Source organism: Pholcus phalangioides, unplaced genomic scaffold, assembly GCF_987345545.1.
Source record: "Pholcus phalangioides strain wild (caught in Gottingen) unplaced genomic scaffold, Ppha-v1.0 ptg000011l_1, whole genome shotgun sequence".
Lineage (NCBI taxonomy): Eukaryota > Metazoa > Arthropoda > Arachnida > Araneae > Pholcidae > Pholcus > Pholcus phalangioides.
This window is the reverse complement of record NW_028301604.1, coordinates 33,353,011-33,378,294: the sequence shown is the minus strand read 5'-3', so window position 1 is coordinate 33,378,294 and position 25,284 is coordinate 33,353,011. Positions and strand designations below refer to the sequence as shown.

At 36.1% G+C, this 25,284-nt stretch overlaps 1 protein-coding gene across 1 annotated transcript in view; it reads left to right on the top strand.

Moving 5' to 3' along the window:
• Clic (chloride intracellular channel protein 5) overlaps positions 1–25,284 on the top strand; it is a 103,706-nt gene that overhangs the window by 32,504 nt on the left and 45,918 nt on the right. The window contains exon 3 of the mRNA XM_089239487.1: positions 21,535–21,738. Within this exon, the coding sequence (XP_089095613.1) occupies positions 21,535–21,738 (204 nt within the window). The remainder of the gene's footprint in view (positions 1–21,534; positions 21,739–25,284) is intronic.

The window sequence follows — 25,284 nt, the reverse complement described above, 5'->3', positions numbered from 1 at the left end:
ATAGCAAAAGCTTTACTTTCTAACTTGCCTGAGGTTAATTTTCCCAATCACAATTGAGCAGCAGCCCCACTTGAAATGTGTTATTATCGTATGGTAGATTCAGATATTACTTTGTGGGCATTGTGCTGGACTCTCGTTCTGAGGATCCAAGTTTAAACCCTGTTGAAGGCACAGTGGTGGTCGGCTGAAGTTGGTTTACTGCAGTTTTCCAGCTTTGAGGGGTGAATGTGATGGCCGTATTCACTCACGGCTGTTAACATGCAAGCTCATGCTAAAACAATGGTTATTTGGAAAACAGTATTGTCCATGCTTCAGACCGGTTAGCAGCCGGTTTTTTCATGAAAATGTAGCCAGTGCTATTTGGGCTGTTAAAAAATAACAGTCATGTTAACACATGTGCGATTAGTGTGTTTTCACACTCTCTTTTTTGTTGTTTAATGTTTATTTCGTGGACGGAATTTTTGGGGTATTTTTCAAAAATTTGAATATTTATTTCGTTTTTTTCCCTTCTTTCTCTTGGTAATTCAAAGTCTGTTTTGCTGACTAAAAAAAATTTGTTTTCATTATTTTTACAATTCTAATGCAGTGTTATTCCGTTTTAATGAATACCGTTATAGCGAAAAATCTCGTTTTAACAAACACTTTTTCTCATCCCCCAGCTAAGTTTCTATAGGAGCAATGAAAAAACCTGGAATTACCTCATAACGAAATTTCGTTACAACAAAGTTATTTCTCGGGTATCTTGGGGTTCGTTATAATGTGATTTGACTGCACGATTTCAGACATGGAATTTTTTTGGTAATTTCTTTTGCGGAATTTGAATACCTTTTTTTGGTTTCTTTCTTGGGTACTTCATAGTTTCATGAACCCTGAAATGCATTCGCTTTTGGGCAATTCAAAGTTAATTTCTCTGACGTTGAATTACCAAATATATATAAACAGTGGATCTGTCCCGCCTATAACATTTTTCACAAACCATCATGGGAAAAAGCTTTAAACGGAAAATCTTATTGAGAATGATTGGGACCATGGCCCCCACACATAGGTGGATATAGACTTGGAAGTCTGGGGGGAAGCACGATGATGTCATTCATATATACATTAGATCAGTTCACTCCACCTTTTGAGGCTGGGGGGGGGGGGGGGTTGCTGACAAGGCTCCAGTCCAGGGACAATTACCATACCTAATTTCTTTTCCATGCTACAAATGCACTATAGAAGGGCCAATCAAAGATCCCAGCCTAAGGGCCCTGCTCCAGGATGTGGGGGAACATGAAAATAATTAAGTCTTAAATAAGCGAGAAAACATTGTGGGGACTTCATAAGTGTGCATCGGCTGTATATGTAATATTAATAATAATGAAGACATTCAAATTTAATTTCCTGGACTTTGTATATGCATGTACGAAAATAGATTCATACATATATTAGAAACTTGAATTCTATTTAATTTTCTCTGCATTCAATTTTTTCTGTTCATTTGGTAATTTAAATATACAGGGTGATTATAAAAAAAACTATCCCGACATATGGGCCCTTATCATACCATTCACAGAAACTCAATGAAATTTTGGCATAAGGTATTTTGAGGTATGCGCTCAAGAATGATATGGAAAACAACAGTGTCACTCTAACAGTTACGGTTACAGTGAGAAAATTTCAAAAATATCAAATGGCAACACCAAGTTTTTTGTATTGGAATGCGATCTCCATACTGAAAAAACACTAAATAGCGTTGGAATGGCACCTGTAGCACGAAAATCCCCGCAGCTAGACAAGGAAAAAGTAAAAAGGATTTTGCCGTGCACCAGAGCATTAAATGTTCGTTTCATTCGTCACACCGTTTTTCGGCTGAGATCCCAGCCTCATTAGTCCTCCACAAAATCATGTGGAAAATTTGTGAAACACAATAAAATGCTTTATTTTATGCTGCTTCTCTGTTCTTATTGGTTGTCCTCACTTTTAGCCTATCTACCGCCGGTGATTTTCATGCTACAGTTGCTGTTCGAACGCTATTTAGGGGTTTTCACAATGGAGATCACATTCCAATACAAAAAACTTGGTGTTGCCATTTGATATTGTCGAAATTTTCTCACTGTAACCGTAACTGTTAGAGTGACACTGTTGTTTTCCATATCATTCTTAAGCGCATACATCAAAATACCTTATGCCAAAATTTCATTCAGTTTCTGTGAATGGTATGATAGTTAGGGGCCCATATGTCAGGATAGTTTTTTTATAATCACCCTGTACTTTAAACTATTGAAAGAAAAAGAATCGATCACTGTTTAATTTTTTTTTCCTGTATTTTTGATGATTCTAAGTTCATGCACTGATTAAAATTTCTAGAGGTGTTTTTCAGAGAGCAGCATTGTAAATTTCAAGTGGCACATAATTTCTCTTCTGTTTTTTCAAATTTTTGGTTCTGTTGTTAATGCCTATTCCTATGGCTAGTGTCATGATGGAGCAGTATACTGTAGTTATACTGTGCAATTTCATTATGTATTTGAATATTACACAGCACAGTATATATTTTGTATAACTGCAAAATGTGGGTAAGTATATAAATTATGTACTTCTGGATGCTCAATATGAGTATGTATTCATACAGCATTTCGAGCATATAACTCTGGATATTTTTTTTTTTTCAAACTCAGCTTCTCAATGCAAAGATAAATGGTGTTTCTTGATACAATCTGTTCGTAGTCCAATGTTATTAGCAATCTAATGCACAGATGAAAATGTATTTCCATATTTCTTCGTTTCCAAGATTTTTTCAGCACACAAATCTCAGATACGAGGCGGCATGTTTTCGAATACCTTGAACATAGAGACGTTTAAATTTTCCCTGCAAATTGGTGAACATATAAAACATGTTTTTTTGTAGTGTAAAGACACTGTACTCTGAAAATAATATTTAAAAATAAATTGAAAAAAAATTGACAATTTCGTAAAAAAGTCAACCAAACTTTCAGAACTATGATTGCTATTTATTGTGCTCATAAATATATTGATAGAATAATTAAAAGGCAGAAAAAAGTTTGCATGAGCTTCTCTTGTTGTATCTTTTGTGAAAAGAAGTGCAGAACCCTCAAGAGTAGTGCCTATAGACTGCTTGCTTAGGAGTTGAGAAATTTACTTGATTTGATCAAATTCTGTAATAAAGTACAGTAGCCAGAAATTAATGTGTCAACTTTTCAAGTACCAATTATATTTCATACTATTTCAGAAATTTTACTTTACACATGAAACAATGACAGTGAAATAATAATCGGGGTTCATACTCATTCTCCTAAAAAAATTTCCCTGACTTTTCCAGGTTTTCCAGTCAATTTTTCAAAAAATTCCAGGTTTTTTTGAATCAAAAAATTGATATAAATTAATAAAAATTTACAAAAAATTAATTATAAAATTATTTATATTAATTATGAAATTAATAATTTTAATTAAAATATCATAATGACATCATAATCGTAGATTTCTTTACACGCGTTTATGCTTTTTCAAATACGCCTGATGGAGAAGAAAAATGGAACAAAATTAAGAAATGAAAGATTTTTTCCTTTTCTGCAATTTCAGTGCCCACAATATTTAAACCTTTGCAGTTGTTTCGTTTGTGACATAATTAGCCAAAGATGTAGTTGCTTTCACTGCAACAAAATTCTTTACAGTTGGCTTGCACTCGCGTAAGCGCTAGAACTGAGAAGTTTATCAATCGGGGGTTGTTCACTGAACTCCTCTGATTTCACATGCTTGCCATGCTTCTGGATAACTTATCTGCCCATATTAAGAGTTTTGCCGCAAAGCTCTGCTACCATGATTTATACGGGTCATTTTTGACTGCTTCAATCTCATCAGCCTACTGACAATCCACCCACACACAAGTTTTCTTACAACCCAAAAAATTGTTTTCAAATAAAAATACCGAAGTGGAAATCAAAATATACACGTGCGTCATCCGCCGTTCCTAACTGAAGTCAACTTACGAAATTATCGCAACTCAGCTTTGTAATCATCGCTTTCTACATTGCGTAGTTATGATGTTTCTGGAAACACTAGAAAGAGTTACGATAAGGTCGTAGCAATATGCTTTTCCAAGTGGACTTATGAAATCCTCGTTCCTCCTCGGCAGTATCTTTACTGTATAGTTTTTGCGATATTTTACGGATTATCAATATTTACGATGTTATCAGAGTTCCCTTTTTTATCCCAACAGAATTTTTTCCCCCCCTCTTTATTATTTTTTTTATCTATTTTTTTTCCGATCAAACGACAATCGTGACGATTTTCCAGGTCGTTGTCTGAAATTTCCAGGTTTTAAAACAAAAATGGGTCATTTTCCCTGTTTTCCCTGACTTTTTTGAGTAAAAACATTTTTCCCTGACTTTTCCCGGTTTTCCCTGACCCGTACGAACCCTGATAATGTAGATTACAATTTTTATAGCTTAGTTGAAACTGAAAACCAATGAAAATAACTACAAATAAGAAATAATCTCAAGTTCTTAACCTATTTTTCTGTTTGCACAACACTTATTCATGTTAAACTCTTTCTGAAAGTATTATACAAAACCTTTTGGATTGAACATGTTTTTAGAAATGAATTATTTGATTCACAGATACTTCGTTCTCCAACCCACAATATGGCCAGCCACTCTGTCTCAACAAAGACATAAGCAGGTGATCAGACCTGAAAACATGCTGAAAAAAATTCATAGAGATACAGGTGAATTATGGGGGAAGGGGGACCATACTTTTTTCAAGGTATTTTTTTTTGAGAGGGACCTACTTTCACTCAAAAGGGACTCAGATTTTTTTGTATGTCCTGAGACCCAGGTAAATTAAAGTACAGTGGCATCTCTGCTCTAGCATAAAAAACTGAGTATTATTCATTTTGAGTACTATTTGTTTCATACAATAAATCTAGTCCACTAAATTCAAAATTCTGATATATTTTGTTTATAACATTCTAAATAATTATAATTGTTCCTTTTCCTTTCACACTTGTCTGCATTTTTTTTACCATTTTTAAAAATCGGACTATTTTTGGCATAGATTTTCTACCATTTGTAAGACTGCTCATGAATGGAGGCAAGAAAATTATATATTTGTAATTTTTATAATCAGAACCCATGTCAATTAGAGCTGGGAATCAATTGAATTTTTAACTGGTTAATCAAAAATTTTCAATTGATAAATCTACTTATTGAATTTCAATAGAATATTTTCAAAGCACACATTATCGCCGGCATTCAAGGAGAAGTCACCGAGGTCCAGTTTTGAGATTTCGTCAATTTAAACTTTTTAGTCGTTATGGAAAATAGTAAAAAATTATTTTAAAGATTTCCAAGTCTTGTACAGTAGATTTAAAGATGTTTAGATAACTGACTCATGGTTCGTAAATGTTTGTATCATGAAATAATTATTCATTTGAAATTCTAATCCATTACTGCAATAGTCTATCAAAAAATATTCATGGACTTAATTGCTGTTGCTTGAATGCCAATATATAATATACCATTGCTATAAAATTTATTTTACTCATTTCACACTCCTATTCGCTAGATGTAAATGATAAGGAATGGATTAAGAAATTAAGGCTGCCAAGGGAGGCAACAATTAAATATGCCGAGTATATTTGTCGAATCTTTAAATTTCTTTACTTGAATCTCGAGCGTCATTGTTTTAGAAAATCAGTTATTTTAGGTTATTCACTGATTTCAAAACTAATTCCAATCTTCATACTATTAGTGGACTCTCGCTAATCCGCACATATCCGACTAGGGTGTGCAGGATTACCTAAATCACCGGATTAGTCAAAGTTAATTGAAAAAGTCCATTTAAATATAAACTTCTGTGCAATGACATGTTTCCTCTCAAACCAAAGAAAGCATGGCCACATTATTAAGTGACTAGGCCTACTGTACTTGTTTTCCTAGAAACTGCTTTCAGATGGTGCTGGATGGGGTGGGCGATTCTTCCTAAATACAAAAACTGCTATCTACAGTCATGCGTTAGTCAAGGCCTCTAGGCTCTGATCGGTGGGCCCCCGAATCAGAGTTTTCACGGGCCCTTATATATTGAATTCATAAGGTGAAAAAACAAATGGCACGTCTACAATGGAGAAAATGAATTTTGTTCTTGCCTTCCTGAACTTCCATCAAACTCAATTTGAAACTGAAATCATCGCCAGTTTTCGTTGTAGACATGCTTCAAGATTTGATCAAAATATTGATTCAAATATATTTACACATGGTCACTTATCTGAAATGTTGAATACTGTATATAGAAACATAATTTATACATGACATCTAATCAGCTTCGTCTTATAAATCAAACTAATTCACTAACTTTTAATAAAAATAACAAGTAAATTTTAATCAGATTGATCAAGCCGATAAACTCAACTAATATTTTTTTTACTGGGATTAACATTTGATCAATTAATTGAACCAGCCCTAATGTTTACATATCAACAAGTAAAATTTCAACACATAATATTCAAATGATAATCAGATCAAACACAAACGAAAAACGAAAGCAAAGAAGAAAAATGTAGGATGAGAAAAATGTAAAAAAAAATTTGTAGTTGTATGAAGTTTTCATTTCTATTTTTTCCCCTTAAGCCAGTAAGATATACACATATTTTGTTTTCGGGGTCTGGGGGTAACTATCCCCAATACCACGTACCCCTGTTATGTGGAACCATCACTTGGCCTATTCTGATCCAATTCCAGTCTATATATATTTTTTTTTTTACAGAGTGTGAGGGATCCCAAGAAAATATCTGCCCTAGAGCCCAGAGAAGGCATGATATGGCCCTGATTATAAGGGCCTTCTGGAGGGGAAATAAAAACTTTTAATGAGTTTGTAAAGATGTAGGAGAACCCTGCTGTAGTTCTTTTTTTTTTTCGCCATATGGTCACCACTGAATTCGGAGGTTGGTGGAATAAAAAGGTTTTTAGAAGACTGACCTGTGGAGGGAGGTCTATTCTATCTAGTCCTTCTTTTAAATTGTTTAATTTCGGAGAACAGTCTTTTATGGTGATATTTCTGGAATTCTCAATGACGGATGAGTAATAAAGAGAAGACGTGTGTTCAGAGTGCAACAATTTTGTTTTTTCCCCCCATTATATTTTTCACAAAGAGAGTTGGCACTTCTTCCCCACATTCTGGTCCTTTCATGTACAGCCAAATCTGATTTGAATCACTGTAGGTTGGACTGCTGGACAATAGCTATTTTAAAGTGGGGCTGCTCTCTCTCTCTCTCTGCTGCTGCTTTTTTACCATACATGCACCTCGTACACATTCTTCTACGAAATTTCTAATGAATCGGCACATGTTGGAAAGTGTGTTCTAATGTATGTTTAGCCCTAATGTATTCATGTTGTCAAGTTGCGCTTGTTTCGTGTTCATGCTGCCATCTGTCTTCCATTTTTCAAAGTAAAGATGGAAATGCTTGAATTTTCATGTTATGTTAGTATCGGTGTAGTAGGTCTGCCTGTCCTTTGCGGAGACTTTTTCAGATAGGAGACCGGCTCATGGCTGTATTCACGGAGCGACTGTCAAATGGCCAGTCGAATAACATGCGGGTGAATGCTAAAGTGCATGTTAGAAAAGACCGGTATTCTCAGCAAACCAGCGAGCAGCTGTGACAAGGCCACGGCATTTAACGAGTGATGATTATCTTGATGCTGATTCGTCAGTAAAGATCATGTGTTCCTTCTTTTTTCCTCTGCTGTTGCGAGTGTTTTTGAAAACAATATGGAGGACAATCACATTGGCTATCGCCGCAAGATGTTTATTTTTGTTATTGGTAGTTTTATTTTGTTGAATAAAGTAACAAATTAGAGAAACTTCAAGAAACAGATGCTTATGACGGTGGTATACCTGTTCATACCTTTTGACCTCGTGACAAGAAACATGCTCGATCGCATTTCTGGAAGATATGGAGGAATCTGATTATGATGATTCTCAACCAGTTGATGAGGTATGTAAAGCTTTATTTAAGTTATTTCCTTTTTTTATAAAATTATATAAACAAATTTAGGTATCCAAGTGCAATACATAATGTCCCTGATTATTCCCTCAACCAAGGTCCCCACATCCTGAAGCCAGGCCCACAGGCCAGGATTTTTTGCGGGACCTTTGAAGTGAATTTAGAATGTAAAAACAAAAAAATTACGATCAACCTCGGCCCAGGACTGAAGCTCTGTCAGCAAATCATCCCCACCCCATTTTCCCATGTAACAACTGGTGCTACTTTTTTTCAATAATATTTTTTCAGCATTTGCAATAATGTTAATGTCTGATGATTTCACGAAAGAAAAGTCAATTTCTATTTTTTTCCTTATAAAAATACTACTTTTTCATTCAAAAGCAGAGGTTTATGTATGTGTTTTGATTGAGCCATCAAAGAAATGCCAGTTTGAAAACAATACTCTGCATTGTTTGTAAACAATGCCAATGGGGATGGAAAGAGAATATGATATTTAATTGTGAAACACCATTTGCAAGTGTATAATTACTATTAAAAATGTAGAAAAATATTACATTCCGAGAAAAATTTGTGCAACTTATTGATGGCATGATGGTTAATTTAAAGCAGTTATAAAATCATTTGATTAATCCCATCCTTTATTTTTGGCTGTGTTAAGCATACAAATACTTTAATTTTTCTGAATGATTTTTAATGTTTAATTGTGATTGTCCAATTAGTTTTATATACGAAGTGATGTCATAGGCTAAAATAATGTTTTTGAGAGTTTGAAAAAAATTGGGTATCAATTTAATGTTTTCATTAAATCAGTATATAAAATCAGACGTGCAAACTTTTGAAATCCAGAAATCCGGAGATTCTCCGTAATTCTTCCCCCCCCCCTGACAGACCAGTCACGACCCAGGCTCTGTCCCTCCCGGGATATAAGCCTTTTACCCTTGAGGGTTGGGTCGCGCCAGGGAGATGAAACCCCCCCCCCCCCTGCACTCACAGACTCTATCAAAAAAAAATTCACAAAGAAAAACTTCGAATTTTTTTTTTTTTAAATCAATTCAGAAAAAGTTACACCCCCTCCCCCCCAAGGCGGGTTCTGCATTGCCCCTGAGCAGAATATAACTCCATGTCAGTCTTTTCGTGCAGAATAGACAAATCACAGACATACTGTTCATAAAACATAAGTGTTTCCTTTCATGGATGCTATCCACGAAAGCTATAATAAAGTTTGATATTTTAGCTTTATTATAGCTTAAAGTTTTATATTTTCTTTCTGAACACGTTTAATTGGAAGAAACAATTTTAAAAAAACTCAAATTACAATGCTGCCGACGAAAAAACGTGTTTACCGCACAGCTGTTAATGGAATACAATAACAATTATACAGGAATTTCGGCAACCAAGGTCATGCCCCTGATAAATGATTGCCCATAAACGCTACAAAAACGAAGTCGCATCTTTGCCATTTGCTTAAATGCGGTCACAGAGACTTTTTTTAAAGGCTGCTCGATGGAAATGACCATGTCTGTCCTCTATGGGTGTTTTCCCTAACGACGATGGTAATCATTGACACCACAGCAACGTGATAGCTCGCGTAAAATCTAATTTTCTGTCAAAATTGAGAAATTTTAACAAATCCAGAGAGCGGGAAAAAGGATGAAAAATCTTGAGTCGCCCGCCTTAATCGGGAGAGTTGGCAGATCTGATAAAATGATTAATTTATATGAAGAGTAATTATGATTTCTTCAAACCTCACCTACCGCATGACAAAGAATTAGAAAAAAAATATTTTCATTATTTTAAAGAAAAAATATATTTATGTTAATTGACAGTGTGCAATTCCTCATCGAAAATCAGGACACATTTTTCGACATTTCTTGAAAAATCATAAAAAGATGAATTTTAAAAAATACTGTGATACTCACTAGACAGTTTTCTTTAAACACTCTTTTAATTCCAAAACAAAATTATATAGACTAAAAAAATACTTGAAAGTTTAACGTAAATAAGTGTTGTGCAAACAGAAAAATAGGTTAAGAATTATTAAGAGTATTACATTATTTCTTATTTGTAGTTATTTTCATTGGTTTTGAGTTTCAAATAAGCTATAAAAATTGCAATCTACATTATTATTTCACTGTCATTGTTTCATGTGCAAAGTAAAATTTCTGAAGTAGTATGAAATATAATTGATGCTTGAAAAGTTGACACATTAATTTCTGGCTACTGTACTTTATTACAGAATTTGATCAAATCAAGTAAACCTCTCAACTCCTAAGCAAGCAGTCTACAGTCACAATTCTTGAAGGTTCTGCACTTTTCACAAAAGATAATTTGTCTGAAATCATCATGCAACAAAAAGGGGCTCGTGCTATATTCTGCCTTTTAATTATTCTATCAATACATTTATGAGTACAATAAATAGCAATTATAGTTTTGAGGTTTGAATGGCTTTTTTCAAAACTACCTTTTTTTTCAATTTTGATTTTTAAATATTATTTTCAGAGTACAGTGTCTTTACACTACAAAAAAACATGTTTTATATGTTCACCAATTTGCAGGGAAAATTTAAAATGTATCTATGTTCAAGGTATTCGAAAACATGCCGCCTCGTATCTGAGATTTGTGTGCTGAAAAAATCTTGGAAACGAGGAAATATGGAAATACATTTTCATCTGTGCATTAGATTGCTAATAACATTGGACTACGAACAGATTGTATCAAGAAACACCATTTATCTTTGCATTGAGAAGCTGAGTTTGAAAAAAAATAATATCCAGAGTTATATGCTCGAAATGCTGTATGAATACATACTCATATTGAGCATCCAGAAGTACATAATTTATATACTTACCCACATTTTGCAGTTATACAAAATATATACTGTGCTGTGTAATATTCAAATACATAATGAAATTGCACAGTATGACTACAGTATACTGCTCCATCATGACACTAGCCATAGGAATAGGCATTAACAACAAAACCAAAAATTTGAAAAAACAGAAGAGAAATTATGTGCCATTTGAAATTTATAATTCTGCTCTCTGAAAAAAACCTCTAGAACAGCGTTTCTCAACCGGTGCTCCACGGAGCCCTTGAGGCTCCTTGTGCACTCTTCAGGGGCTCCGCCGCCGCTTGAGGAAAATAAAAAAAGTAAAATTGAAAAAAAATAATTATGAACATTTTCAAATAGTAAAAATAAATCTAACCTTGATAAATAAGTAAAAGAATTGGCCTGAGGGGCTCCGCCATAGAATTTTGTTACTTAAAAGCGAGTCAAAAAAGGTTGAGAACCGCTGCTCTAGAAATTTTAATCAGTGTTTGTGTGATTTTTTTTCCTGTATCAAAAATACAGGAAAAAAAAAATTAGTGTGGTCAATTCCTTTTCTTTTAATAGTTCCAAGTATATTTTAATTACCAAATAAACATAAATTGAATGCAGAGACTATGAAATAGAATTCTAGTTTTTAATATATGTATATACATATACGAAAATAGATTCTAAGTACATGAAATGAAATTTGAATGTCTTCATTATTATTATTACATATACAGCCAATGCTCTCATAACGTCCCCACACACACGTTTTCTCGAATAATAATTATTTTATTATGTCCCTATATCCTGGAGCAGGGTTCTTAGGCTGGGATGTTTGGCTTTTATAGTGCATTTCTTGTATAGAGCAGCCCTTCTATAGTGCATTTATGGCATGAATAAAAGTTATGGTAATTGTCCCAGGACTGGAGCCTTGTCAGCCCCGCCCTTGTAGGACATGGGCGAAGATGCCCCCGCCCCAGCGTCAAAGGTGGAGTCGACCGATCTAATGCATATTTTCCCATGGTGGTTTATGAAAAATGTTATAGGCGGGATGGATCCACTGTTTATATATATTTGGTAATTCAATGTCTGAGAAATTAACTTTGAATTGTCCAAAAGCGAATGCATTTCAGGGTTCATGAAACTATGAAGTACCCAAGAAAGAAACCAAAAAAGGTATTCAAATTCCGCAAAAGAAATTACCAAAAAAATTCCATGTCTGAAATTGTGCAGTCAAATCACATTATAACGAACCCCAAGTTACCCGAGAAATAACTTTGTTGTAATGAAATTTCGTTATGAGGTAATTCCAGGTTTTTGCATTGCTCCTATAGAAACTTAGCTGGGGATGAGAAAAAGTGTTTGTTAAAACGAGATTTTTCACTATAACGTTATTTGTTAAAACGGAATAACACTGCATTAGAATTGTCAAAAATAATGAAAACAAATTTTTTTTAGTCCGCAAAACAGACTTTGAATTACCAAGAAAAAGAAGGGGGGGGGGGAAAATCAAATTTTTGAAAAATACCCCAAAAATTCCGTCCACGAAATAAACATTAAAGAAAAACAACAAAAAAGAAGCCTGAAAATACACTAATCGCACATGCGTTAACATGCCTGTCATTTATTAACTGCCTAAATAGCAGTGGCTACATTTTCTCGAAAAAACTGGCTGCTAACCGGTCTGTGAAGCGCAGAGAATACGTTCTCCAAATAACCATCGTTTTAGCAGGCGCTTGCATGTTGACAGCCGTCAGTGAATACGGCCATTAGAGCAGGCCTAGAAACATGAAATTTGGTATGAAGGTAGTGTTTTTAGAATACAAAGCAAGGAAACATTAAAAAATCTGGAAAATTCATCTCAGGATCGAATATACTGTAAAATTCAGGATATTACCAATTGTCACCAAAAAGCAATGCGAAATGATTGCAAGATTGCCAACTATAGTTGAAATTTGCTGAAGACTGGGAAAAAAGGATTTTTACATGTAGCGACAGTGGTGTTGGTTTAGCATTTTGTTAATATATGAATTCAGTCTCAATTTCGAAAACAAAAATCTCATTTATTACTACACTATTGCCACTGATATTTTCCTAAAATCACCTATTCTCGTTGTAAAAAACTATATAATTTTTATTCACATTTGGTTACAAAAATTAATGCAAAAAACAAAGGAAATTTTTTTCTCCTTTGAATTTATCAGATATCTCTAAAGTACGAAATCAGAAGGGTAAAAATAATAAAAAACGATGTGAATTCGGCCTGTAAAATGTTAAAATGTACGTACAGTATTTGTTATGCATGACAAAAATATGAGATGAACACACAAATTTTTGTCAGTTATAAGTTAGACATATTATCTCTCCACATGACTTTAGTAAATATTACCAATTCAGCTGAGCTTGTACAATGAAAAACACGAGTGGCGTATTTACAGGCGGTCTATAGCCCAGGGTGGCAAATTTGAGGAATTGGTGTCCAAGAAAATTTATGAAATAGGAGAAGGCCGGCAAAATTTGTAAAATCTTCAACAAATCCGCATCTGCCCAGACAGCTAGTGAATAGATCAGTGAGCGACCAAAAATGTGACTTAGAGAGTTTGCAAGCACATGAAAGAGCTAAAGTGACCTACAGAACGAAGGACCTGGTCAGTGAATGAACTAGAGCATGTGCAGGCATGTGAATGACCAAAAGAATGATCTAGAGCAGTGGTTCTTAACCTTTGGAAGCCCTCTGCCCAGGAAGTTTCTTTCATGTAAGTGAAAGGCCCGGTTATACAACTAATGGAAAAATTAATGGGGAAAATGAAACAATCACTCGCGGCCTGTTGTGACTAATGTTGGGGCTCGGTACTTGAAACACTAACATGCTTTCACACTTTGAAGGTCAATGACCAGAAAGAATAACTTAGAGATATAGTTGTACTTGCAGAAGGGGGGTTCAAGCATGTTGTGTGTTATTGGCAGGGTTGGCATGTTTTTGCCGCAGTGGAAAAAACTGCCCAACAAAAATAGTTTTTTCCACATTTTTGCCAGTGGCAAAAATTCACAGAATTAAAAAATTGGATTTATCTGTTTTGAATTCTATAAATAGATAACCATATAAAATCGTTTACTTATGAATTTTTGATAAATCTATAAAAAAATGTTTTAGATGTATATATTTTTTAAGATCAAGTAAAAATCTCCAAAACTGGTTAGAAATCTTTGTTTACTTCTCAAAAATGGGGGGATAGATCTGTGAAATTGATGTTTTTCTCTAACAAAAATAAATGCCTCCTCCTTCCTTCTTATATCGGTTTTGTATTCTGGATAAATTAGGCCAAGCCCTTATTTTTTTCTTTTTGTTCACTAGAAGGGAAAAAAAGAATTACTAGGGTGTAAATCTATTTTTTTCCTTTTTCCCAACTGTATCCTCTGATTACCAGGTATGAAAGCTTTTATGTATTTTTTGGGAATGGACAAAGATAACACACCTTTCATCAGTAAAGTGGTTAATGGAACAAGTTCAGATAATCTTGACTTGCTGTATGAAAGTACAGAATTTTAAACTAACATCCTTTTTTCCTGGAATCTGTTAACATTTCATTAAGCAGACAAAGGGGTAGGAGGAGCAATAGAAGGAGAGATAAGCATTACTGCCAGTCAAGCAGCTTGCCTAAGTCCATTATCAGTACATATTTTCTTTTTCTCACCACAGCCCACTAGTATGAACAATAATGCTCGGATACAATGAACATAGGAGGGGGAAAAACAACTGTATAGGTTTTTGAAGTGCATCACAGTAGAATGGGGTGGGACTGGAGGAAAATACTAATTCCTGCTCCTTTCATTAGTATTGGCAAGTTGGTGCTACATTCTTATTGCAGTACTGGTCACTATCCTAGACTGAAATCACCATTTACACCTCAGTAGTTTATGTATTTATCCCTTTTTGCTAAATCTTTAAATTGATAAGTAAATTGTAATTTTTAATCACTTATAATTTTTAATCAAAAATGATCAGAAGCGGAAGAGAAATAGATAATGTATGGCATTATTTCCTAGAAGTGAAAAGTGATGCCAAAGTTTTAGCTAAGTGCAAAAAATGTGGTCATGTGCAAAGTAATGAAGCTGCACAAATGCAATTATGAACCTTCAACTTCTGTATGTGAAGATAGTGAAATTTCTCTTCCCGCTCTACACTGAAAATCATGATTTCCAAGATGAAGAAAATCCATCTATCAAGAAATTTAAAAGTATTCAACAACCTTTAGATGTATTTGTTCAAAAGACGAGCAAAAGTGAAAAGGATAAAATTGATGAAGCCGTTGCGAAGTTCTTTTTTGGGTGTAATATTTCCTTTTCGGTCGTGGAAAATGATCTTTTTAAAAATATGTTAAAACTGTTGCGCCCAGGATATAGCCCACCATCTCAAAGCTCTTTCAAATGACCTCCTCACCAACATTCATTGTGAGATGGAAAAGGAAATGAAGGCAGTATCCAACAAAAGTGCAAGTTTAATAATAGATGGTTGGAGCAATATACATAATGATCCAATTACTGCAGCTTTTATCCAGATCAAGGAAAACTCATATCTTGTGCATACAGAAGATTCTGGCACAACAAAGAAAACAGAATATTGAACAGAATATATAAAACAGACATGAATATTTAACTGAAAAATGCAGAAACATATTAAAAGACCTGCAAAGCAAGTTTCAATGTCAGATAAAAAGTGTTGTAACGGACAATGCAAAGAACATGGGAAAAATCCAGCCTGAACCAAAAGATACTGATGAACTTATAAATGTATGGATGTTTTCCTCATTGGCTGAATCGTCTTGGTCCAAGGCATAACACCATCGACAGTTACAAAACATGTGATTGAAGTACAAAAGTACTTCAGGAACCATCATTCTCCAGGTGCTTGGCTCAAAGAATGTGTAGGTTACGTTAAACCACAATTACCCTGCAGTACTCGCTGGAACAGTCAAATAATTTGTTTAGAAACTTTCATTAAGAATCACAGCTCCTATACTCAGATTGTTAATGATCACTCAAGAGAAATTGACTCGAACATTGTAAATATTGTAAGAGATAATAATCTCTACTGCAATGTTAAAGATTTGCTGTTGTAGTTGAAACCAGTTTCAGATGCTTTAAATAGCATACAGAGCAGTCATTCGACATGTGGTAGATTCCCGTCATCTGTGGTGCTCTCTACTAAAAAAAATCTGTTTTGAAGTCTCATATAATCCAAGTTCAAAAGCGTTTCATTCAAGCAGTTCTACCATACCATTTAGTTGCATATTTATTACATCCGAAATACAGAGGAGAGTTGTTAAATTATGAACAAAAAGAAAATGCTCGAAAGTGGTTACAGAGTGTAGATCCCACTTACATACCCCTAGCAATAAAATTTGATCTAAAGGAATCACCATTTCCTGAAACATACTTTTCTGCTGGTGTGATTGAATCGGTTGCTGCTAACAAATGGTGGGAAAGTATTTCATCTGTTTGTGACATTTCGAAGGATTTTTGCAAACTAATAGCACATTTACAAATTTGTCCTGCTAGTTCTGCCGCAATAGAAAGGACATTCTCAAACTTTTCATTCATTCTGATATCAAGAATAAACTTTCATTGGAAACCTCTTTTCCTATATTGCTATGCAATGTTAAAGAAATAATTATCACAATCATCTCTTTGCTTTCTCAAGAATGATGATCTCAATGAAATAGTAAATTTTTGTTTTCATATTTTTGGTTGTTAAATATTCATTTTTATACCATGTAATTTTATAAGTTTCACATGTTTTTTAAGTTTTTATATTCAAAAGACTATTTCATAATTGAAAAATTAAGCTTGGTATGTCTTAAAGTAAAAAGAATAATTTTTGACATTTTTGCCTGGTTTTTTCCACTTTTTGCCACTGTCCCGGCAAAAATCCAACCCTGGGTATTGGACAGGATGGCGAATTTGAGGGAAGAGTAGTCAAGGAAATTACACCAGAATGGGGGAAAGACTAGCAAAATTTGTGTAGCCCACGGGCAGCAAAACCATAAATGCATCTCTAGAAAAACCTGAACATACACTGAAGAGCCAAAAAAACTGGTACACCTGCCTAATATAGTGTAGGGCCCCCGCGAGCACGCAGAAGTGCCGCAACACGACGTGGCATTGACTTGACTAACGTCTGAAGTAGTGCTGGAGGTAATTGACACCATGAATCCTGCAGGGCTGTCCATAAATCCGTAGGAGTAAGAGGGGGGTGGAGATCTCTTCTGAACAGCACGTTGCAAGGCATCCCAGATATGTTCAATAATGCTCATGTCTGGGGATTTTGGTGGCCAGCGGAAGTGTCTAAAGTCAGAAGAGTGTTCCTGGAGTCACTTTGTAGCAATTCTGGACGTGTGGGGTGTCGCATTGTCCTACTGAAATTGTCCTCGGAATGCACAATGGACATGAATGGGTGCAGGTGATCAGACAGGATGCTTACGTACCTGTCACCTGTCAGAGTCGTATCTAGATGTATCAGGGGTCCCATATCACGCCAACTGCACACGCCCCATACCATCACAGAGCCTCCACCAGCTTGAACAGTCCCCTGTTGACATGTAGGGTCCATGGATTCATGAGGTTGTCTCCATACCCGTACACGTGCATCAGCTTGAAGCAATTGGAACCGAGACTCGTCAGACCAGGCAACGTGTTTCTAGTCCTCAACAGTCCAATGTCGGTGTTGTCGGGCCCAGGCAAGGCGTAAAGCTTTGTGTCGTGCAGTCATCAAGGGTACACAAGTGGGCCTTCGGCTCCGAAATCCCATATCGATGATGTTTCGTTGAATGGTTCGCACGCTGACACTTGTTGATGGCCCAGCATTGAAATCTGCAGCAATTTGCGGAAGGGTTGCACGTCTGTCACGTTTAATGATTCTCGTCAGTCGTCGTTGGTCCCGTTCTTGCATGATCTTTTTCCGGCCGCAGCGATGTCGTAGATTTAATTTTTTACCGGATTCCCGATATTCACGGTACACTCGTGAAATGGTCATACGTGAAAATCCAAATTTCATTGCTACCTCAGAGATGCCATGTCCCATCTCTCGTGCGCCGACTATAACACCACGTTCAAACTCACTTAAATCTGGATAACCTGCCACTGTAGCAGCAGTAACCGATCTAACAACTATGCCAGACACTTGTTGTGTTATATAGGCGTTGCCGATCGCAGCGCCGTACTCTGATTGGTTCCATATCTCTTTATTTGCATACGCATGCCTGTATCAGTTTTTTTGGGACTGGAAAATTATTCGAATATCCCTTGAAATATGAATCATGCGGTCACCATAGTAAGCAGGCCTGTCAACTCGTGTACTTCACATTGTATGGTGAAACAATGTACAAAATATAATTTAAATAAATAAGACAGTATCAAAAAGTATGCAATGTTGTAAAAGAGGACTACGATACTTACAGAAAGAAGTGAAATCCCATCAAAAACATTTCATGTAAAAAATGAAGCCAAGTTTTGATATTCTTTACCTGTAAAAATTTGTGATATCTGATGTAGAACCGAACCAAGTCTAATGCTGTTATTAACTTTGACACATCACTCCAAGGCTCTAGACCAGTGGTTCTCAAACTTTTCTGATTCCCGGAGCCCTTCTTGGTCTATAATTTCTACCGCAAAGCCCCGTAGGTCTATTTTTTATTTATTCATCAAAGATACTGATTTATTTGTTATTTAAAATATTTATAACTATTTTTTTTTCAAATTTCCTTTTTTTTACTTTCCTTAAGCGGCCGCGGAACCCCAGGGGAGTGCAGACGAAGCCCCAAGGGCTCTGCGGAGCACCGGTTGAGAACCGCTGCTCTAGACCTTTTAGTTAAATAACATTTTAGGACTTGGCAATTACGCAGCGAGAGAATGTGTCAGCCATGGTCAAGTTTTACTATTCACACGATTAATCAAATTCCATCAAATACTGTTTATGTAGGGATATCTATTTACAGCGTTAACTTAATTTTACATAACATGGTAAGGCAAACTTCGTTACTGACTATATTTCATTTATTAGTAGAAGTGTTTCTAAGAATTTTATACTTTTTGGTTGCTTATTTATATACAGGGTGTTCTGTTAATGGGCCGACAAACTCAAAAGGGTTATTAGTAGACACCAAGAGCAACAAAAATTACAATGGAACATGGTGTCGCAAACAACATTCAGAGGGTGAAAATCGCAATTAGCGCATGCAGTTTTCGACGTCACGCTAGAACTACAAAAAGATTTATTTGATTAATTATTACCAGAGTTAGTGAAAGTGGTGGCCGCTGGCATCATTGCATAGTCTACAATGACGTAAAAATGATTCCTGGATACGCTCGAAGATACCAGGTATGCTTTTGATGTCTGCCACAGCGACGACAATCCATGCTATGAGATCCACAGGCATCGCAGAAAAGAGTGATTTAAGGTGACCCCCCCCCCTCCCAATAGGAAAAAGTCACACGGATTGAGATCTGGCGAACATGGAGGCCAAGCAACGGATCCCGTGCATAGTCGATTGATCGTGGCGAAGGTAGTATGCTGCAGACAATGCCTTATCGGATATTGCTGTTGCTACGTCTGCTGTGCTAAGCACCCATTGGCATCTGCTCGACAATAAATCGGATGCCTATTGGCGTATTTCTTGCTCGTGTAGTCAGCCATCATGATACTCATTGAAACAGACAACTATCTGTTACATGTGCTTACTACCGCAGTAGTGTTAATTTACGTTGTCTGCAGTACGTGATCCTACCCCAGTGCATGCTTTTCGCAACGCCTCTTGCATCAGATATGGTGAGCGAACCCACAAACGCATTCATCAATCAACTGACATCCACCTTTCATCTCCTCTGGACTCAGAGCCTGCATGTGTTTTTTGTGGTTTTCACCCGCTCGACGTGGTTTGTGACACCATGTTCCATTACAATTTTTGTTCCTCGTGATGCCTAACAACCACCCTGAGTTTGTTGGTCCATTAACAGAACACTGTGTGTGTGTTTCCTCATTTTTTTTCATCCAATTTTGTGAGAATGACCTATTATATACAGGGGGATTCAGAAAAGATGGGATAAATTTTAAGAGGTGATAGTACATACCAATACAAACAATTGTCATCAAAGAATGCATGGTCTAACATGAAATGCAAATGTGCTAGCGCATTCCAAAACGGCCACTCTGCAAACATTAAAACGTCATACCTGTTGAAATTGATCAGGAGAAAGAGAACACCATGCATGCAAATGTAACCTGGGGAAGAAGAAACGGTATGCAAATCATCGTGACACAGTGAATAAAAAGCGTGGATGCCAGCACTGTTAAGTTATTCCAGCATGCAACTGTTCTAACAGTTGTATCATAATGGCGCACTTTAGTAATAGTGGACAAGCAGACATGCATTTCATTTATAGAGCTGCAAACGAAAGTAGGCAGCGCGAATGTACAGTGAGCGTTTTCTCCACAGGCAATTGCCCAATCTGAAAGAATTTACGTGCTTGCATCGGCAGCTGTGCGAAACAGGATCCTCTCTTGCTTCTCGGTCTGCAGGTCGTACAAGGACTGCCAGAACAGCAGATGTGGAAGACGAGATTTTGGAGATGGTGACAGAACAGCCAATTATATGCACACGAACTGTGGGCCGTAGCTTTGTTTGCCACAATCCACGCCATGGCAGGTGCTGAAAGGTGAGAAGTTGCACTCGTACCATTTTCAGTGAGTCCAAGCATTGAATGAAGAAAATTATGCTTGTCACGTAGACTTTGCCCGCTGGCTCCTACAGCAGAGTGCAGCACGCCGAGATTTTGCAGCAACTGCTATTTTCTCCAATGACCAACTTTTGCTCGAGATTGTGCATTTAATACCCACAATAAACATGTCAGGCGTCTATAAATCCACATGCCACATATCCACATGCGCATCAGTGATGCTTCTCCATTAATGTTTGGGCAGGAATTATCTGTGGCCGGAATGCGTTGACAAGGGTAAATACCAGACGTTTCTGAAAGAGGTGCTGCCAGATGTTCCAACTGCCCTCCTGTGGCGTATGTGGTTCCAGCCCATTTTTGGCGAGAGGTACAGCACTATCTGGACGTCACTTTTCCATACTGATGGATCAGGCAAGGTGGTCCTGTAGCTTGGCCACCACGATCACCCAATCTGTCGTGTCTTGATTTCTTTTTGTGGGGTCAGCTGAAGAGTCTGGTGTATGAGACTCCTCTTGACTGTGAAGAGGACCTAATCGCAAGACTTTCCGCTGTTGCTGGGAAGGTTCGCGATATGCCTTGAATATTCCATAGTGTTCGCCAATCAATCCTTCACTGCTGTTGTTCTTGCATCACCATTGGCGGTCGCTCTTTTGAGCAATTATTGTAAATTATACATTAAAATTGCTTTTTTAACTTATACGTTATTCTTGTGTTTTCTCTTTGTATCCTCGGTTTTACTATGTTGCACCCTGTAGCATGTTTGCATTTCATTTTAGACCATGCATTTTCTTTGATGAAAATTGTTTTTGTATGTACTACCACCTCTTAAAGTTTTTCCCATCTTTTCTGAATCATCCTGTATAGATGTATAACAAGAATACTTGGCAGCATTACAAAAGTGACAAACCTTTAAAAAAGCTTATCATTCTAGTCGGGTCTTGTTTGATATATATGCATTATGGATATGTTAATTAAAATTTGTTTTTTATAGGTCACCACAGTTGATATGTTGAAGCCTCCTCCAGATTTTCGCTCAAATTTTGATTCTACACCTCCACCTATTCTTATTGACAGAGGACAGGCAATATTAGAAAATGAAAAGATAGAGAGATATATTATGAAAAATGTACCTGGTGGACATAATCTTTTTATTCAAGACAAAGATACAGCGACTGTCATAGAAAATCTGTACAGTGTATGTAGAGTTTTTTCTGAAGCTTTCAAATATAAAAATTCCTCCTTAATAAATGAACTTTAGTTTCTATGAATTTAGAAAGTTAATGCTTTAAAATTTAAATATTTAGTCATTGTTGGTTGTATGATTTATTGATATACTATATTTTCCCTTTCCTTTCTTTTATGAAATTTTGCTTATGTGAAACGGTGTAGCACATTGGTGATTTCACTCATAAATTTTATCTGATGACTGAATGACACACTTTTGAAAATGTTAGCTAAAATGAAAATTTCAGTGAATTTTTATCTTCATAACTTGATAACTTTGGTATGTTTAACCAGCAATTTTAGTAGTTTTCAGTGGGATTTTTTTTTTAAAACAGCTCTATATCACCACTAATAAAGTTGTGAGTAAACTTGGGAAAGAAAATGAAAACAATTTGCTGCATGCAGCTGCTGCTAGATTAAATAGAAAATTATTGTGAATGTATATCAAAAATTACATTTCGCAACTGAATAAAAGATACAGGGTTTCTACCATCACAGAAAAGTCACGGAATGACAAAAGGTCATGGAAGTGCCAAAAAAATCGTAAAATTCAAGAAAAAGTTTTTTTATAATTAATCTTTTTTTTTTTTTTTTTTTCCAATTTCCCCTATAAAACATAGGCTTTTGGAGCTACATTCAATATTTTTTCTCCACTGCATTTCTTTTCTCCAAACTTTTTTTTCCAGAGTATTTAATAGGTTTAATATGTTCTGCTCCAGAATAATTTCTTTTCTATTCACCTTCTATGGTTTTTGACTTTTCCTCCCAGTCCATTTCAAAATTTCTGATTGTTCCCTGTTGTAGTCTGGATGTATCCTCCTGTCCCATCATTGTTCAAAGGTTTTGTTTTGAAAGCAATAAATTGATATCAATGTTTCCCAGAGGCTTACCTACATTGCATACATCATTCAGTCTTATCCTTGTGAGGGCAGTTACAAGTCCTAGGAAACAGTATTAGTTTCCCCATGTGAGAAAAGGCATAGATTTTCTTTTGCTGGGAAAGAATTTTTTTTTTAATTATCGTCAGTTTTTAAAAAAAAAATCCCACCAATCTTTACTTAGCTGTTGCGACGTTGGATCGTTGAAAATGGTTAGGTGGTACTTGATTATCTTCATCCACTTTCGAGTGAGGGTGGCCTGCCTGAAACGTGTTGTTGTTTGACAAATTTTCCTTTCCCCTCAAAGTATCAGTCAATATTTGGGCATACGAAGCAGTAGCGACAGGCTCTGGCAATGATTCACAATTGTTTGCTTCAGATGAGTTCACGTTTGAGCGCATAGCATTTGACAAGTTAGCTATCTTTGACTCCATTCCGGGAATGATCTGGGCAATGCCCTCTAATATACTAAAACGTTCCTGAAACTTCTGAAAGTTTCTCTCTGCTAATATTTCAGAGATTTTAGTCGCATGAATACTAGGCGGCGGCACAGTGATAGCAACCTCAGACTAAGAACGTTCATTTCCTACGACATGGACTTAATCATACAGCTTCATCATTTCATTCCTCAGCATGAAAAGGCTGCCTCTGCCCTTTTCCCATCACAGACTCTTGTGAACAGGAGGGTCATTTCATCCAAATGCTTGTAGAACTCACCATTGAAGACCTTGCTTCCAATAGGCGACAAAGGGCACTTGTCCATCATCTCGATCTTAACCCTAACTATTCCAGTATATGTATATTAAACACCACTTTACGCTGCAATTGCAAGCTAGGCTTAACTAGAAACAGAACAATTTACTCCCAGTATCATATGTTTGTAAAATAAAAAAGACTGTATTTGTTCGAAGTGTATCACAATTTACTTCCAAACTAAAAAAAACGAACTTGAAAGTGCGAAAAGTATATAAATTAATTAAAATTATATCACTCAAGAACAAAAATGTCAACACATGAGTTGACTCAATGGAGAATTTCTAAAGCATTTGCGTTTTGCAGACGACATTGTTGTTATCAGCAGTAATCCAGACGAACTAGAAGAAATGATACAAGAATTGGCGAAGGCAAGTATTCAGATGGGCTTGAAAATGAATCTGCAAAAGACTAAAGTTATGTTCAACCCCCTTGCGTTGAAGAGGACAATCTTGCTCAACAACACAGATAGGAGGAGTAGAAAGCTATGTATACCTGGGACAAGAAATTACCATGGACAACGGAATCATTAATGAAATAAACAGAAGGATCAGGATTGGATGGAGCACTTTTGGCAAAAACTAATTCTGAAGTCACATGCCATTATGCCTGAAAAGAAAAGTTTTTAACCAGTGTGTGCTACCAGCACTGACTTATAGAGCTGAAACATGAACATTCACAAGCAAGACCAGAGATGCCGCTATACTCTAATTTACCCGAGACCCAAGATATTAAAAAAATCTGGGTTTCTTTTGAATGAAAGTGGGTCCCTCTCGAAAAAATTATCTTGAAAAAAGTATGTCCCCCTTCCCTCCATAATTCACCGGTAGCTCTATGAATTTTTTTTCCCAGCATGCCCCAGGTCTTTGATCACCTACTCGTATCTCTTCCTTGAGAGACAGCAGTGGGCCATGTTGTGGGTAGGAGGAGGTATCTGTGAATTAAATAGGGGAAGTGAATCTCTATCAGGGGAGAAAATCTGTAGGGGACTAACAACTCCGAAATTCTCTTTGAAAATTCTGTACACGGCCCCTCATTGGAAACTAAATATCTTCATCAACCCGTGTGTATAAATACAATACAGTATAAAAAGTTGTAAAACCACTTTTTCAAAGTCCTAAGATTCTTGGTCAGCGACGCATGGTAAGGTAATTAAAGTAAAAGATAATAAAGTCTTTGTTGGACATAAAACCGCAAAAACCACAGCCGGCGTGTTTGTTCCGAACAAGTACGGGATTCCCTTCACGCCGGCTGTGGTTTTTGCGGTTTATGTCCAACAAAGACTTTTTATTTTTTACTTTAATTACCTTACCCTGCGTCGCCGACCAAGAATCATGGGGGACACACATTATAAGACTGAAAAGAAGAAAAAAAGGGAAAAAATGTTATTTGGTTTTTCTCTCCATACACACATTTTTTCATCGTGGAATTTTTATGCATTCTTTCCCGAAATTTTGGGTATTTGACGCGTTATAGTGAGTCAGTGGCATCTCTGGAGACTGTTAAACCGCTTTGGGGAGCTGTGGATAATACAAATACAACTCCACAACAGGCAAAATTCCCAATGAGGTGGCCGGAAAAGAAGCAGCAACAAATATGGAGGTCATATTTCTAAAGTACAGCAACCCAATTAAAAGTGCAATTAGAAAAACTATAAACAATATATCCATAATAAAATATAATACACTGCCCATAAAAAATATTTATGGTAGTCTTAATCTAATTATGGATAGTTTCTCGATTTACCCCAATATGTTTGTTTTTATTCCAACCTCTTCACTTACAAGCTGTTAGCAATAAATTTGGATGATTTCTATTTGAAAAATTGTCGATTAATATAGTAACCTTGTCCTAATCTAATTGCGTGTTAGAAAGGGAAAAGGAGA